Source organism: Haliaeetus albicilla, chromosome 20 (assembly GCF_947461875.1).
Source record: "Haliaeetus albicilla chromosome 20, bHalAlb1.1, whole genome shotgun sequence".
Lineage (NCBI taxonomy): Eukaryota > Metazoa > Chordata > Aves > Accipitriformes > Accipitridae > Haliaeetus > Haliaeetus albicilla.
In genome coordinates this window covers 425,080-442,867 of record NC_091502.1, presented here as the reverse complement: position 1 = coordinate 442,867, position 17,788 = coordinate 425,080, and the positions used below count along the sequence as shown (strand labels likewise).

Here is a 17,788-nt window from a genome sequence, read left to right as displayed (position 1 = left end):
GTCCCACTGCCTCAGTCCTCCCTCCGCCGCGGCGAGCAGCCAGTGCGGCTGCCTGATTAGAAATCCTCACAAATCCCCCGGCGCGCCTCGTCCACCCCTCAGCCTCTCCCCTCGCCTTCCCAGTAACGGGTACCAAGACAGAACGCCCCCGCTTCCTCCCCCGTAGCAGTCGGCAGGACGGTTTTCTTTTCCCTTTGCCGTCAGGCACGCCGCGGGCAGCCCAGGAGGCGGAAGGGAGGGGGGCGAAGGCCCCCTCGGGCGGCGGTTGACGTGTGAGTGAGGAGCGGCGGCGCCGGGAGCATCATGTGAGTGAGTGGGTGGCTGGGCGAGGGGCTCCGCGCCCCCAGCCCTAACCTGGTGCTTTCTCCTTGCTCTCCCCAGGTCGAAGGTCACCTTTAAAGTGACGCTCACCTCGGACCCGCGGCTGCCCTACAAAGTGTGAGTGGTGCGGCGGGCTGGGGCCCTGCGTGACGCGAGGGAGCCGTGGAAAGGGGCGGCACCGCAGGCTGTACCTGCGCCTGGGCCGCGTGGCTTCTAATGGTCATCCTGACAGGGCTTTCGAAGAGGCGGTTTTCTGTTGTGAAGTCACCCGTCTGGGCTTTTCTGCTTCGTTCTGCTGCCACGCGTATGTTTTTAGGCTTTCACCTAGACCTTAAGTAGCACAGGCACGCCTTTGGCAAGAATATTAGTGCTGGTGAAAGTGACGTTTTAACTAGTAGTTTAATAGCAAATAAAGTCGCTTTTCAGTTTGTCTTAGCGGTCACGTACTTGCTTCCATTGTAATTTCAGGTTAAGCGTGCCTGAAAGTACCCCTTTCACAGCTGTCTTGAAGTTTGCTGCAGAAGAAGTAAGTAGGAAGTGATGACGTTGGTTTTTAACTTTTTGAACATTCCTGAAAGCAGAAGCTTTTTTATTGTAAAATAAAATGGTTAATTCAGCAGAAATAATGCTCTTGTTAGATACACATGGATGCAAGCTTTACTGATGTCAGTGTGGGCCTGCCAAAACTTTCAGAATCTGAAACTTAGCTGTTCTTGCACAGTTTACACGTCAGCAGCAGGTATTGACAGACTTCTTGTTCTTTGTGATTAAATTAAGCCATTTTATATCGATAACACAAAAATTATGATGGTGAACATAATTAAAAGATACTGCTGTTGAATACTTAATATTTTAAATTGCTTATGTAGAATATCCAGAAAATTATCTAGAATTATTCAGGAAATTCTGAAAGTCTTCTCACATTCAGTTCCAGTAATGTCTGGTACTGGAGGACATATGATTTTTTATTACAGAAGGTATTGTGATTAGCTATATGGGAGATTCAGAAAAACAGACTTAAGTGAGTAAGACTTTGATAATGCATTCTTTGGCTTCTGGGTGTTTGACCTTTCACGTGGAATCCAAAACCAATAGGTGCCTAAATTCCCTATATAAAGTATTTGAAGAGATGCATCCTGTTTGTTTCAAATTAAGCGTACAGAGATTAAGATATGTTCATCTGGGTGTAAACAGTAAAATAAAGTACTCAAAAGCATGATGTCTTTTTTCATCTCGTCAGCAAACAGATTCAGCTGAGAGTCTGTTCTTGCAGTTCCACTTCTGTCTTTTTAGGACAACTTGGGAAATTTTGGGTTATACAAAATTTCATTTTTTCAAGCATTGGAATTGTAATAAAATAAATAATTAGGAAGGATAATGGATTCCATGTCTTGAGTCTCCTTATGTTGTTAGTGTTATACCACTATGTGACAGAAGTTCTTAGTGGAAACACAGCTTGTGCGGGGAGGTTGTGGATTGTTTGTTATAAGTTTACTTGAGCAGAATAATATACAGAATGATAAAGATATTTGCCGATTTAGTTGCTTTTTTTTTTACTGTGGTTTTTTTTCCATTATTTTTAATCTGAACTAATGCAGCTGTGCCCACACAACCCATACTTGGAGACCTAGACTGAAAAGTCCAATAGAACTCTGAAGTGCTGTTTGTGCTGTAGGTGTAGGCTGCTTCCAAAAGAAACAGTCCTTTTCCCCTTCCAGTCCTTGTTACAGATTCCTGTCACCGGACAAATGCCAGATCGAGGTCTGATGGAGTTGCACGCTGAGTTGTTCAAATGGGATCGTTAATCAAAGGGTCTTTTTTGAAGTTTCTTTGCTGTATTAGTCAGTTGAACTTAGTTCATTGTCTTTATCAGGCTCACTTTTACTACCACCATCTGCAAGCAGCTTAAACTGGTGTGGGGTGTCGTATCTTCCAAAACTGACCCTGGTTGATGCTTCTGTGCCTTCTGTCACCCATTTGAAATGTACTGCCACAGGTTCATCTTGGAGAGGGAGTGTGGGTTCAAACTAAGCTATTTTTCTCTTGCTGGATTAGTCTTTAGGCCTGTTATTTCTCTAATTTGGATTCATGCCATTGATGCTAGCATGAGGGACCACAAAAATGAGTGGGACTGAGTAGTTGGAGATACAAGGAGTGAGGGGCCACTTCTGGTGGGAGGGTTGCCATCAAGCCTGTTAGCTTTACCTGCTCGTGGAACCACAGTGTTAGTTAGTGATAGGGTCCTCTGCAAAGTGGATTTAAAGAAGAATTAATTACTTAAATATTCACATTGAACAAACCATTCTTTTAGTTGATATGAGTATTTTGAGCATCCATGGGAGTTTTGCTGGTTGACCTCACACCACTCTGGATCAGCAGAGCAATTGTAGATGTTTTTTGGAGGCTCACAAGAAATACTGAAAATGTGTGATGGAAGGTAAAAAAGCCCAGTGTTGCTAATGGTCACTAGAGTAATTCCATTAAATGTCTATACAATAAATTTTATTTTAAAGAAAATACAAATAACACTTTATTAACTCCCCCCCCAGTGTGAAACACTTTTGTATTAGCCTGAGTCAGTGTTAAATAGAAATTAATAACATGAACATATGATTGATTTTTCAGAATATGGCACTGATTTTAGTTGTCTGCTGATGTGTTACTAAAGCTTTTTACATCTCTGTGAGACCAGGCAGAACTAAATGCTTTGTAAACAGAGAACAAAAAAGACTTAGACTCTTCCCCAGGAATGAAGCCATTGTGATCCTTGGTGAACTAGCATTGAAAAGGAGAGAGAATTTTTGTCTTATGTAAATGTTTTTTGTTCCTTGAACAGCATAGCTTAACATTAACTGTGCTGTGTATCATGATTCAGATACCAGTTTCACAGTACCTTATACAGAACATGTAAGGAAAAGATCAACCTGTAGCCCTGGGTTTTGGACAAAGATGTTAGTTGGTCTCCAGGGGAAGTGCATTATCTCCTTGGTGATTAAAGCTCTTGGGACAGAGAAGGATTTAAGTTTTGGCTGTTTAGCCTTGGCAAGTTCCTACTGAGGTTTGGGTTGTGGGTTTTTTTTCCTCAGAGTCTTAAAGTTTGACCAAATCATGACCAGAATTCCTTTGGAATAGTAAAACTGTAGCCATACTGTAGAATGGTTGTCTTGTGTATCAAGTTTCAGTCACAGTGCTTTGTCAAAGGTTAACAGTTTTTCCAAGTAAAGTTTTCTGAACTACTTGCACTGCACAAAACAAGATGTGTTCCTTCTTTTTTTTTTTTTTTAATTGGAAATAACTGAAATACATAACAGATTTTTTTTCTGTCATCTCTAGCACATCATGTAACATGTGAAAGTTCATTGTACACAACTCATGATAGGCAGAGCTGGAAGTGAAAGAAAATTGGATCATTAAATGGCGAGGTCTCAGAAGTCTCAATTATTTGTAGCAGTCTCAGGCCTTCCCAATATATACATTTGGCAGTGATAATTTGGATAATGCAAATTTAACTCTTTCCTTTTTTTTTTAGTTCTCTGTTTGGCTTGCAGACTCTCTATAAAACTACAAATTGAAATGTAGGGTATTGGAAACACTACCATCTTCCGTTTTTACCTATTTGTAGTTCTTCCCACAATTGTCACACTTTATTGGGATAGTGTTAATGGTCTCACTTACAATGTGTGCTATCTATTGGTTTTTTCCTTTATCTGATACAGCTACTTAGTACGTACCTCATGTGTACATTTGCACAGTACTTACAAAAACCCTCACATTTGTGGAATTACTACTAAAATAGTCATCCATTTCTATTAAATAAACTATTCTTTCATAAATGTATATTTTTGAAACTATTTTGTTTTTCTAATGTTACTCTTGATAGATTGGTGCTAAAATACTATGGGTTAATGCACTTATCTGCTATTCTTTGCACTAAAATGAGATGAGCTTATTGCTGTAGAGGATTTTTATCATCATTGTAAAAAGTGTGAAAGGAATATAATTGTTGGTATGTGATTGTATCTTTTCCTTATAATTTGACTGTAGATATTGATAAATGTATTTCCTAGTATTGGGGAAAATAAGTTGTGTGGCAGCCTCAGTTATCAATTCATAGGTTTTTAAAGCAAACAATCTCTTTGTTTAAAGTGTGTGAGTTTGGGGCTGGATGTTACCCAATTTGGTTTCAAAGAAAGCCAGGGATGATCTGCTGAATACAGAACTTCTTTGCTACTTGAGTAACCATTTGACTTTGCATCACAGAAAGCTTGTATGTTTTCAGCATGGGAAACATATGCTTAGCAATCACAGGAAGGATTTTTAAGTAGTGAACCATATTGCACCAAAATACGTGTAATCATTTCCAAAGGTAGTTTCTCTTTCTGTATTATACTTGTGATGATTTTTACGTGCTGAGTATATAGCTGAGAACTATTGCTGTTTGGCCGAGTATTTTGGGCTAAGATAACAAAAGTGTTTTATTCTCTTCTAACACAATACAATATGAAGTAAGAAGAGAATCTTAACTAGTGCTTCACTGACTGATTGCCACACAGTTCTCATGTGCACCTAGTGTATTGGGATCTGATAGATACTCCTACGGAAAAGCAAAATGGCATAAAATAAGTAGAGACGTCCATCCTTCTGTGAATGATGCATCCCTTCCATGTTTTGTTGTGTATCAGAAGAGATAGGGAAGAAAGGCACTCAATATTCTAGAAATTACTTTGGGGGGGTTTAAAATGATTTAGGATGAAAGGTCCATGGTATCAGTTACAATGGAAACCTGCTTGTTGAAAAATAACTGAAGTATTAAGTTAAGCATATATTTGCCACTTGTTCATGGGTTTTTTGTGTTTTATTCTTTTACTTTTTTAATTGGAGGTGGACTCATTCCAGGAGGCAGGACTTAAAATGATTGACATTAACAATAGCCCACTGTTCAAACTTTATAATAAACTCATTTTCTCCTATTATGAAAAAAGAACACCAACCCACAACCTCCCTAAAAAAACAAAAAACCAAACCTGTTAAAAGATTTCTCCTCAGAGTGCTAAGTCAATGTTCCCAAAGTTAGTGAACTTGGGAATGAAGGCTTGCTTTCTTCAGCATATGATATATATGCATAAGCTATTATGATGGCATATTATTTTTTACATTCTTACTGTGAAATATGTAGCTTTTATTTTATCAACTTTGTTATTCAAATCTGAAGACAAGTTGTTACTTTCTTCATGACCTTTCTGCAGTGACACTGGTATCTAATTTTGTGTGAAAATGACCATTTTTGTGTCACCCTGCAAGATGAGGAGGTGGCATGATTTACCTGCTGTGGATAAAAAGCTAAGAGAGATCAAGTAAAAAAAAAAAAACCTGCTAATTTTGTGTGTCTGGAGATAAATAGGGCAGTGTTTTCAGTATACTAATAATTAAGTACTGTATTTAGGCATGGTTTCTGTGAGCTTTAGCTAGTGCATAGAGCTTCTGCAAATTAGACCTAAAAAATCTTGAGTTGAGCAATCAGAAAATGAAGAAAGCACAACTAGTGAATGCCATTGAAAGGCATGGCTGAAATGACTTGTTCAGAAGATGGGAGAGCTCTGCAGTTCTTGCAGGGAAGCACTTGGTGTTAGCATTCATAGTTATCTGCCCTTTCTCTTACGCAATATAGAGAGGAGAATGAAGTGCTTCGAGAGGAGGTTTCACTGATACTTGCTAATTGCAGAGGCACCAGTCTTCTGCCTTATGGATTGTTGATTGTGCTAAGTAAAGGAAGTCCAAGGAGCAATCTTTTGTCTTAAGACCAACCAAGTAACACTGCCTGACTTGTACTCACCCTACCCTTTCTGTCCTCTGTGGTCCAACCACATTACATAGTGCAGGATTTTTCTCTGGCCCTGCCTGGTTCCCTCTAGTCCTGAGAAGTAATTATTTTTGGCTTCCCCATCTCAGTTCAGCTCTTCTGAAATCATTTGAAGCCTATATGCAGTGCAGCCCCACCTGAGTAGGGCTTCTTGTATTGTAAAACTGACCACGTATGATGCGCGTGGAGGTGGGGTACCGTGGAGACACGTGGGGGTGATTGAGGGTGCAAAGCCTGCTTAGGCTGGTGTCAGAAATCTGAGGAGGGAGCCAGATCTGATGCAGTGCTGTTAGTGCTTCTTTGCATAACCAAATCCTGGAGTGAGCTCTTCGCTTGGAGTAGTGCAGTTGGAGAGCTCTCGATGTAGCCAGAGAGAAACCTAGAAAATGGGTCAAAATTAACCAAGATTACCTCAAGCTAATTCTTGTTTAGCTCCTGTTAGATGTAACAGGTATGCTTCTTAGAAGCTTCCTTCCATACATGTTTTAGGTATTCCTTTATTTAGTATAATAAGTAGTATTTCTTAACTTTGTGGATGCTTAACTTTTAGGTTTTATCCAATGAGTAATAATAATTGGATTTATTTAGTTGTTTAGTACTGCAAATTTTGCATTCTGTATTGAGGTGTCTAATCAACTTTGACTTTAAACCTTTATTTTGCTCTCTTTTCTGACAATTTTTTTGTACCTGAACCAGCTAAAATTGTAATTGCTATGAATTTTCCCCATATATTTTCTGCTTTAACTGTATCTCTTATGTTATATTCTCCTACTTTTATTTCCTTTAGTTCAAAGTTCCTGCAGCAACAAGTGCCATTATAACAAATGGTAAGAATATAGTTTATATAATTTTTTAATAGTTTTTGTATTGTAGTTTCAGTGAAGAGGTATTGATAAAAGCAAAAGTTTTTTCTTTCACAACCTCTACAGACAGCAAACTGGATTTAATAAAATTGTAGCATTATTTAAGTTAGTTATGCATGGGATGATGGTATTAAACCACTAATATTATTCATTTGGTTTTGTCCAGATAGGTAGCTCGGATTTTCTGTGCTGAAAGTTTCTTGTTAGCTCCTGTGATAAGACTATTTTTGGTTACAGGAAACAGCTGCATGAAGACCTGATGTAATAATTATATCTTGTTGGTATATTACATTTTTTGAGCTGTAAGTTTAGTGTAGTAAATTGCAATATGTCTGTTTCATCTTCCCCTCTTTTTTCTCTTCTTTCTTTTTTAATCTTCTTTTTAAAATTTTTTTTTTCCTAGATGGTATAGGAATAAACCCTGCACAGACAGCAGGTAAGTTATTATTTATGAAGCCCAGTATTAAAAACTTTTCTTTTAAACTAATGCATAGCACTCAGGGTTAATTTATATTTTAAGTTTTCATTTCTTAAATGGGAGAAGCATTATAATTATAGCTATATTTTTCCCCACTTTACCTAGTTCAGTAGTATTTGCAATTTTAGCAGCACTTCTCATGAGATATGTTTAAAAAATAATACACAGTTTTAGAGCAGGAACTCTAGGTGCTTTGGAGAACAAGGTTTCAAGAAGAGAGGATCTGGTTGCCAATAGCCCTCTTGTTCTCACCAAGGGATTCCATGTGAGAAATCTCTGATTTCAACTGTGGAGGCTTGCTATGAGACAAGAATTTATCTCTGTCACAGAAAAGTGTAAAGCTTTTCCCCATGACCTCCTGAAATACATGGAAATGTAGTACAGATGTTGAATTGTACTAATAATGGTCTGTTGTCTGGAAGCAGGCTTCTGTGGACTTGTTCTTGAAAAGCTATACTATTAAATTAATCTGGAAATTATTACAGTTATCTAATCTCGACCCATTTGAGACGAGAGTTAGAGTGAAGTATCTTGTTAGGGAAGAAATGTTGATAACTTTCTACTAAGAAATAATAAAAATGGCTTTGGTGCTTGTGGAACCCAGTCATCCAGTGAAAACTGTGAATCTAATTTTACTCCTGCTTGCAAACGTGATTAACAGTTGATGGAGACTTGCCACTTCTCTGGTTTTTTGCATGAAATCTCTGCTATGTCTCATTCATTTGTGCCCTCTGTTTGCCAGTCATTATTGAAGATACCACACCAGGTTATTTTTTTTTCAGATCTAAAGAGACAATAAGAAAGCAAGGTATTATCAGCATACTTAGCTACGTAAGATAAATAGTATGAAGTAAATCCTTGCAGAGCATGTAATAGTTTCTGATAGTTAGAGGAGCAGTTGCTTGACGTTAGTTTGGGGAATGTCTTGGAGTTGTAAAAGGAACCATTTAAGTGTAGCGACCCATTTCTGAGGTCTGTGATTGCATCAACAACATTTGAAAATGAAGATCAAGTGAGTGTCTGGCTTTATGCTCCACTGGAGGTTTCTGTTGTTCTGGGGCTTGCTTTAGGACACCTGGATTATAGTTTGACAGGTGTACTGCCTCAGGCAGATTCCTCCCGATGCTGTCCTCATCATGATCTCATGACCAAGTGTATTAAAAACAGATAATAAAACTAAGAGTTTGGTTTATCTACTAGATCATCACCCACATGTAAAGCCACATTTTCATATGACCACTCAAGAATACTTAGGCAAAATAGGTAAAGTCAGTTGCTTAAGCTAAAGGTATACTTATGCTGTTTCTCTTCCTCAAAAGTATACTTTCATTTTATATTATGTAGCTCAAATTAGTTGTAGCTTAATCCTGCAAAGTAAATGTATTTAGGACTACTGGACTCCTGAATGAAAACATCCATGTGGTAGTTCATCATGCTTGCAGCTATTCATATTGAATTCACAGCTCCAATTGATTTGTGTTACCTCTCCTAAGTTCTTAGAAATGTTGAGGAATTATTCAGTAGTAGTGTATGACAGCATCTCATAATCAAGCATCAGGCAAATCAAAAGCATCTAGATGCAAAATGTTGTCATCACAATCTTAGTCCTATCTGCAAATGAAAGATTAGGCACATGGATTGTACATGGATTATTCTTTTTAACATAGAAGGTACCATTGCCGTAACAGTGCTGTGTGATGTTGGCCTTAAACTGTGGGGGGAAAAAAAGAAAAAACAAACCCCCAACCCCCACCCCCAAAAAGAGCAACCAAAAAAGGACCTATGCGAAACCCAAGACCCAGACCAAAATCCCTCCTCAGTTTACAAGTAAACATATATAATTTAGATATAACATTGTGTTCAGCCTTATTCATTGATATCTCAAAAATCTGTTAGGGTAAAATGCACTCTTTTTTTTTTTTTTTACATATATTAAAGTTCTTGTAGATTGAAATTACTTTAGTCTTCAGAAACTTCCCAAAATAAGATGATCTAGGAATAAAATTTTAGTAATCCTTGGGGATTTCAGAGGTTTTGCACTGTTCTACTATTTCCCTACCTTTCTGAATAAAAGTACTCCTCAAGTATGACTTCCTCTCATGCTCCCTACCTGGTTCCATGGAGCAGCGGAAATGAAAGCTGAAAAAGCTAGGCTTAACGCTTAATTCCTGTATTGATTTCAATTTTAAATCCTTGATAGTTCAGGGAATAGTATGCCATAACTTTAATAAAACTGCTGTGATATTAATGATGGAAACAGACTGAGAGGTGGGGTGAACTGCTGTCTGTGTGAGATGCAGCTGTGGCTTGTTTTAAAATTTTAGAGTTTTATGATGGCTATTGCAATACAGATACTTTTCATCTAGATTAGTAAGCTTAGTTCTCTGGTTTGCTGGTGTGACAGATTTGTGTTCAGTGGGTTTTATAGATCTCTTCAGTATGTGGTCTTGGCAGATCTCTAAAAACAGAACATCTTCTGGTAACACATTCCTTTGAACTGTTTTTCTAATACTCTTTACATTGAGTAAGTAGAACAGTTTTGATCCTGATCCACGTGCTGGAAAAGTGAAGTTTGAAAAAGGGTAGCTTTGTTCCAATATGCTAATAACTTGAACAAATGTTAAATATCTTCATCTTTTTTATGAGAGCGTTCTACCTCCCTGAAATGGGGTGCTTGGGAGAGAAATACAATTATTCTGTTTTTACAAGTCAAAGCAAAGATGAATAAGAATAGGCAGATATTATTAAAACCTGATATTGTAGAATTACATATAGTCTGTTTTGTGCAGTAGCAGTGTGAAGTAAAAAAAAAGTTCCATACAGTAATTAAATAATGCATCACTTTTAGCAATGTGTTTTCATTTTCAAATGTTACATTTAATAGAAGAAAATAGCAACCTGAATGACAATCCTGAATACATGCAGGAAATATTCTAGACATCTAAGTATAAGAAACTTCTAATTTTCATACTGTGTCCTCTTGAAAAGACTGTCATGATTAAGACTATATGGTAATAAATATGAAGTTCAAGATTTTTTTTTTTATGCTAAAATGAGACTGACTTATGCTTGGATATGTGGAGAGCCTTCCTAAAAGAAAAGTACAGTTGAGGTTCTGAAGTTAGAAGCAGATAAGTACTGAACCAAGGAGAGAATTAAAAATGTGCACGAATGACCTCAAGTTAAAAAAAATAATTATGGAGAAGTAAAACTTCATTTCCTGGTCTTGAAATTATTATAGTGTATAAGTGAAATCAGACATTCAAGTATGGAACTGCAAAGTTTGAAAGGCCATAGCTTGGAAGTCTTATTGGATGACTTTGTGTCTGGCACTTTTATTTAAAAATAAAGAGTTCTTTGTAGTAAAAGGGATAAGGTGAAATTCCATGGTAACATAAAAAGTATATTTCTGGTATATTAGAGGAATTACTACAAAGATGTTAAACACTGACCTAATGTATTATTATCCTTTAAATGTGTATGCTTGCTTAGGTAATGTTTTTTTTGGTTGGTTGGTAACACATTCTGTTTTGTTTGTTTGTTTAGGAAATGTATTTCTAAAGCATGGTTCAGATCTACGGATTATTCCCAGAGATCGAGTTGGGAGTTCTTAATATCTCCTGAAAGCTTTGCAATAAGTGACATTGCCATGCAGCAAAGGTCTATTTATTTTGGAACCCCGAAAATGCAGCTAATGAATTGGCCTTTTTTAAAGCTAGCAAAAATTACTTCCCAGGGTTTGGTTTTTCGTTGTTTTGTTTTGTTTTTTTTTTTTAAAAACAGAGATAAGGTTTCATTTCTTGTTAAAATATTTTAACTCATGCACTGATTCTTCCCTGACTAGTAGAAGAATGGGCTGATTGCTTGTTATGTTCCTGAAAGAAAAATGGACTCCTCTATAGGTGTTACTGACACCACAAAGGTAAACACAGGCATGATCAATAGATATTTAAAATATTGGATATTATTGAGCCCACTTTGTGGAAGAGGGAACTGCGTTATGATTTTGCTACAAAGAAATTGTTGCTAGTGAGTGCTAAAACTTTTTTTTTCCTTTTGTTTTTTTCTAAACTTACTTTCATGTTTAGAGGAACAGTTTTCACATGGTTCAAGTATTAAGCTGAAATAGAAGGGAAATTTCAGGGGTTTGTTACTCAAATAAGTAAATAACTGCCAATGTTCCAAAGTAATTGTAAGATTTAATTGCTGCAGATATTTTAGATAAAGGAGAAAACAGAGGTTTCTATGTGTTAAAACTTCATTTGACATATTGTGAAGTTAAATTAAATGCAGTTTCAGAAAATTCATGAGACCTAATCTCCTCACATGAAGTGCCATCAGCTGAGGATTGCACCGTGATTTGGGAATGTGTAGGTACTGGTCCAATATGTCATTCCTTTTTCAGTAAACTAATACTGTTTTTTTTTCTAAAAGTCTTGTTTTGTTACTGTGTGTTACATGGGAAACAGCATAGAATTCACTGAAATGTTTGTGTTCAGATTATATGCTTCTTGTTTATAAATTGCCAGGAATAAACTATCGGTTGTATATTTTAATTGGGAAAATTCCTGCTTTTCTTGAACTGGTAATCTACTTTGTGCTTTAATATATTTTGCCAAATCTTACCCCGTTGTGTTTTTTTCTGTCCTACTGAGTTTAAAAGAAAGAACAATGGGCAATGTAGTGCTTGGTTAAATGAGTATTGTCACAAATACAACTGTCCTGTGCAATAATTGTGCTTTACAAAGATGTTCAGATAATATGTCAGATAGTGCAGAAGAATAAAATGCCCTTCTGAGTGGGTGTATGTTGAGTATATAGGGGAAAACTCTTCTGAAAGTGATATTTGACTATGAACATTTTCCAAGATGAATTGTAAAATTCTGGATTTTCCTTTATTTTAATAAACAATTATATGAAAAAAGTACAAACTTTGTTCATGTCTCATATTCTTAAGCAGAGTTTGACAATAATTAAAAACTCTGCCCTTTAACCTTCTAATCAACATGCTTTGAGATTCATTTCAAGCCAAAAGATTATTATGCAGAATTCTACAGAACACTGAAGGGCAGAGTGCATAGTTTCTATTAATCTAATGCCACAATATAATTAGGATGAACAAAATTAATTGCTTGTAATTTTTGTCTGCAAATCTCTTGATTGAATACCTGAAAAACCACCTGATACTGGAATATAAAAAACAGGAACTTTGGGGTTTTTTTTTCCTGTCTAAAGGTGCAATATAGTTTTCGAAAAGCCATCATGGTTAAATGCATTTTGAAACTAAGATGCTCTGATGCTTATGTGAAGGACAGTTATGTAAAAATAGCTACAGATGGTGGGTAACATGTCTTACACTGTTACTTGGGTAATAACACAACATAAAGTATCTGTTTGACATACTGCATTGCAAGTAGTTTATGTAACATGCAGAGGATTTGTTCATTTGGAACAATAACTGGTCTTTGTAGTACTTTCTGTGTTCATTACAGCTTTGTCTCAATATGGTCTCTAAAATCTGAACATAACTTTTCTGTTTGGTAAAGAGGCTTGATTTCAGTGGTAAAATGTACTTAGCAGGTGTTTGCAAGTTCATTTAATGTTTGCGAGTTCATTTTGTTATGTCTAAGTCATGTTTGACATGGTTGTATGGGAAAAATTTCAGTTTAGAACCAAAATTCCTAGGGCTTGGGAGTTGTCATAAGATTGTGAAAAGTGCTGTACTCCCAGACTTGTACTGGTTTGTCTAACCATACTTTTAAGGCAAACTTTGGAAATCAACTCTACCTGGAGTTTGTATTGTCTTTGGCTCTGGCTATAACACAACTGGTGTTAAATGAAAGACTTCTGTTGTTTGTGATAAACATTGTCACACCTTTGCTGAAGTCAATTTAAAGGGCCTTTTTTTGCTGTATTTCACATTTGTAAGAGGATGACGGACTTACGTTACAAAGATATTCTGTGAAGAGAAATTTTGGTAGAATCATAAATGTAAAAAGTCCCACCAAAACTTTTAAAGAGCTGTAATCATTCTTTTGGTTTATACAATATTATAGCAGTCTTATTTTTCTCAAATCTATTATTTGATAGAATTTGAAGATATCATGGAAATTTTTCAGGGAGGGAAGCACAATGATCTAATGAAATATAGAAGAACCGGAAGAGTTAGGAAATGGCCCTGATAAAATCCAACTTCATTCTGTGTTTGAGATTAAAAGACCATTTTCCTCTCTTGTTGCTACTAAATAATAGCCATAAAAATTGTTGACAGCAGGTCTCAGAAGTTGAGAATTTTTCTTCTTTGTATTTAGGTTGATGGTGAAAACCCAGCTCCCACTGCTGCTCCAGTGATACAATGAGCAGTGGAAGCGAGAGGAGCTGCGTCAGTATGACTGCAGAATGTTGGTGGATTCTGAAGGTGTTGGGGGCACAGCAGGCGTTTGCATGGCAGGATGCAGGTGGCTGTCAAACGGAGCACTTTAATGGGGCAGTGGAAAAAGCTAAATCCTGCGGTCATGCTAGTAGCGCTGTGGAGGCTGTTTCAGTGATTCTGGCAGGAGAGCTAAGCTCCAGCTGGGTAAAATTCAGTCCATGTACAATACATAGTGTTCAGATTGAATACAGTATACCCAACTATATATCTCAGTAGTGAATTTCAGCCACTGTTCCTACTGATGGCAGGTAAATACTGGGGAGTATTCACAAAGGCTAGCGTGATCTTTTTGAGGCTAATCTCTGCAGGCTGTTTCTGAAGTTAATGGAAGTGAGGTTCCTCCGGAGAGAGATTCAGAGTAGCTAAATGAATCTTCAGTTCTGAATCGCCCTCTAGAGGAGCCTTTCTCTCTTTACTGATTAGAGAAAGCCATTGACGCATTAGCCTGCAGGGGCTAATGTTAACCTTTGTGAATACCTTCCCCAACAGGCATTTCCCCCTCCTGTCAGTATTACATGTTATAGCATTGTACTACCTACTTGCTGTTGTTTGATCTCGACGTTTAGCACACGATACAAAGCTCCCAGGCACTTGCTCAAAACCAAAATTACAAGAACTTGTTTGCATGAAAACAAACCTGCTTTTTTATGTGATACAATTAGTTGAATGCTTCCCCCCCCCATTTTACAGCTGGTTCAGAAGCCTTGGTGGGAGTGTGGGGAAGGCTTATTGTTCTTTGCAGAAAGCTTTGTCAGGTTAAAATTAGTTCGGCACCAGGTGCCCACCAAAGCTGCTCTGTCACTCCCCCTCCTCAGCTGGGGAGAGAAGAATACAATGAAAGGCTTGTAGATCAAGATAAGGACAGGACACTCAGCAATTACCGTCATGGGCAAAACAGACTCAACTTAGGGAATTAATTTAATTTATTGTCAATCAAATCAGAGTACGGTAATGAGAAATAAACCCAAATCTTAAAACACCTTCCCTCCACCCCTCCCTTCTCCCCAGGCTTAACTTCACTCCTGATTTTCTCTACGTTCCCCCCCCCACCCCCCACAAAAGCGCAGGGGGACGGGCAGTGGGGTTGGGGTCAGTTCATCGCACATTGTCTCTGCCGCTCCTTCCTCCTCACATTTTCCCCCTCCCTCTTCACTGACCTTGGTGTTGGCAGAGTTGTTTCTCTCGCATACTCTCTCTCCTCTCCAGCTGCAATTGCTGTTGCACAATAACTTTTCCCCCTTCTTAAATCTGTTCTCCCAGAGGCACTACCACCGTCGCTCATGGGCTCGGCCTTGGCCAGTGGCGGGTCCATCTCAGAGCCGGCTGGCATTGGCTCTGTCGGACATGGGGGAAGCTTCTAGCAGCTTCTCACAGAAGCCACCCCTGCAGCCCCCCGCTACCAAAACCTTGCCACCGAAACCCAATACATGTCTACAAACGATGAAGAAGTTGTGTGTACTGAAGAAGAAAACAAAGGATTCTACTATGTTTTTTCAGTGTATAGGATTGGTCTCATTTATTTCCCTGAAGATGTTAAATGTTACTGGAAAGCAGATTTTAAAGGGTTCGGAATGCATACAGATAGCCAGTAATAGAAAGACCAGGTGCAGGTGTTCCCGTTTATTACTATGAAGAAAATCCTGAGGCTATGAGTGGGAACTGTCAGTGTCTTTCCACTGATGAAAAATACCACGTTGTGTGTAATAACTATACCAACCTTAGAGGCTTTTGATAATTTTAATGGAGGAAATCATTCTTTGATTTTGAACGATATGTCAAGTTTATCCTATAATCAAGTTCTGTTTATAGGCCTTGAAAGTAATCTTTGTGTAGTGGGAGTGAGAAGATCGCTCTCCACAATCCCTTTCACTGCTTATGAGACATGACAAGAAATAAGTCTGGGACAGTTTGTGTATTTAAAAAGGTTCGGGATTTGTCCCTATGGAATTCCGCCTGAAGGGTGAAGTGCCAGCTGAAGAGTGCAACATCTTTATCTTCATAGGACTTCGCTGTGATAAAGATTCATTGTCATCTGATGAAAAGTTTAAAAAAAAAAATAAATCACAGGATATGCTTTGTCTTACCTATTGTGGTACATGGTCATTTTGTAGTTCCAGGCTCACACTTTGTCTTCTCTGCTATGAAAAAGCCACAAGATTTATTACATGTAGTCTATTGTGTTTGCTATTAAAAACATCTTAGAAATTCAGCTGAAGAGCTGTGGGCTATTTAAAAGATAGTAAACATGAGGGAAATATATATATCTGAAGCGTATCATCCACATCTAGTCAACATTCTTGCTATGGATGATCAGAAATAGCTTGGTATTAGTACTGATTCATGCTCCTGATGCTTTGTAAGCATCAGGCACTACTTTGAACGACTTTTCATGTCTGTTTTTTCTGGAGTAGTTTGTAATACTTTAGATTGCATGCTAGCTTTGCCAAAGTGCAGTTAGTTTTTACTATGGGCCAAACTTACTGCTATGGTTTTTGTGAGGTATAGAAATAGAAATGCTTCTTCTGGACCAAGCTGGGTTTTACACAGACCTTAAATATATATGAGTGTGTAAGTAACTGACCTGTGCCGCTCTTTAACTCCTTCCCCAAGGAAGCAGGACCTTGATACCTTTACTAGTTGACCAGAATAAGTGAGCTGCAGTGGAGTATGGAGTGGTAAGTTGTGGCTGATGAATGCCAGTTATATTGGCAGCCTCCTTTAAATATGGAGAAACTAAAAACTACAAAGAATAATAATTCCCTACATATATGGAGTCTTTGATTCTTTGGGCAACAAAGTTGTTATCCTGCCTTTTGTTCAAGGCAGAGCTAAAGTCAAGTCTGGATACTAAGGGCCCTGTCATGAATCTCACTCTTACACAAGGTATTTTGGAAATACTGTTTGTATGGAGGGGCTTCTCACCCAGGTAAAAGTGGTATGATTAGGCTCTTAGGATTTTCACAAGCACCATGCTGACCAACTAATTCTCCTGAAATAGCTATTAGAATTACCTGCTGGTTTCAGCCATTGTATCAGTTCTTCTTGGGTGCTGCTTTGAAAGATATATTTTTACATAGAACTCCAGGTCTAATTACAGGAGTCAAGAAAGGAGTAAATGTTAGTTATTTTTAATTCAAATTAATTGCATACAGAGTTGTAGGTATTTTTTTCCAATAATTTTCCTGTTTTTCTGCAAAAGAAACCTTTGCAGCACTGTAAGTAGAAGTCCAGTACCTGTTTCCTTCTCATTTATCAAAACAAGAACAAAGGTGGCAGTCATTAAGTGGTTGTCATATCTTCTGATAATGTAGACTTGATTATATGTCCTAGCACAAAATAATTTTTAAAGGCTGTTTCAAAATATCATTGACTATTAGCCAGTTACTACAAGCCAATGAAAAAAGCAATGAGGTTGATCACTGTCTGTCTTGGGGAATGAATAGTGAGAATTCTGCAAACCTACAGTACTAACTGTGCAAACTGAGCAAATAACCGTCAGCAGGTTGCTGTGCAAGAGTGTCTAAAATGGTTCTTGTAGCCACTCAAATGTGTCTGCTGCTAATTTAGTTTTCTCTTTCTTGAAAATTTTATTATGTAGAGCTAGGCAAAAGAGCTGTTTCAAAGCTCTGTCACATCAGTGCGGTAGTTTCTTGCCCCATATCCGTTGCTTTTACCTGACTGTTCAGATTACTGTTACTGTCTCATGGTTATGTTAAGCACATGTTCTTACAGCTGCTACAGTTCAGTAGAAGCAGTCAGCATTGAACTAACAGACCTGTTCAGGTTAGTGACTTCCAGAAAAGTGAGGTTCCCTTCTGTGGAGTCTGTTGACA

General features: G+C 37.8%; 1 protein-coding gene across 1 annotated transcript; it reads left to right on the top strand.

The window, feature by feature from the left end:
• Positions 1-223: 223 nt before the first annotated feature.
• On the top strand, positions 224-12,453 carry UFM1 (ubiquitin fold modifier 1). The gene is made up of 6 exons (XM_069807918.1): positions 224-305; positions 382-438; positions 790-847; positions 6,969-7,008; positions 7,448-7,480; positions 11,069-12,453. Coding segments are annotated over exons 1-6 (258 nt in total). The 5' UTR covers positions 224-303; the 3' UTR covers positions 11,137-12,453.
• The last annotated feature ends 5,335 nt before the right edge of the window (positions 12,454-17,788 follow it).

What these genes read in the sequence shown, in the direction of transcription:
- UFM1 (XM_069807918.1), top strand. An exon ending in TGAAGTTTGCTGCAGAAGAA is followed by an intron (nt 848 to 6,968) that starts GTAAGTAGGAAG and finishes TATTTCCTTTAG; the next exon opens with TTCAAAGTTCCTGCAGCAAC. An exon ending in AAACCCTGCACAGACAGCAG is followed by an intron (nt 7,481 to 11,068) that starts GTAAGTTATTAT and finishes TTGTTTGTTTAG; the next exon opens with GAAATGTATTTCTAAAGCAT.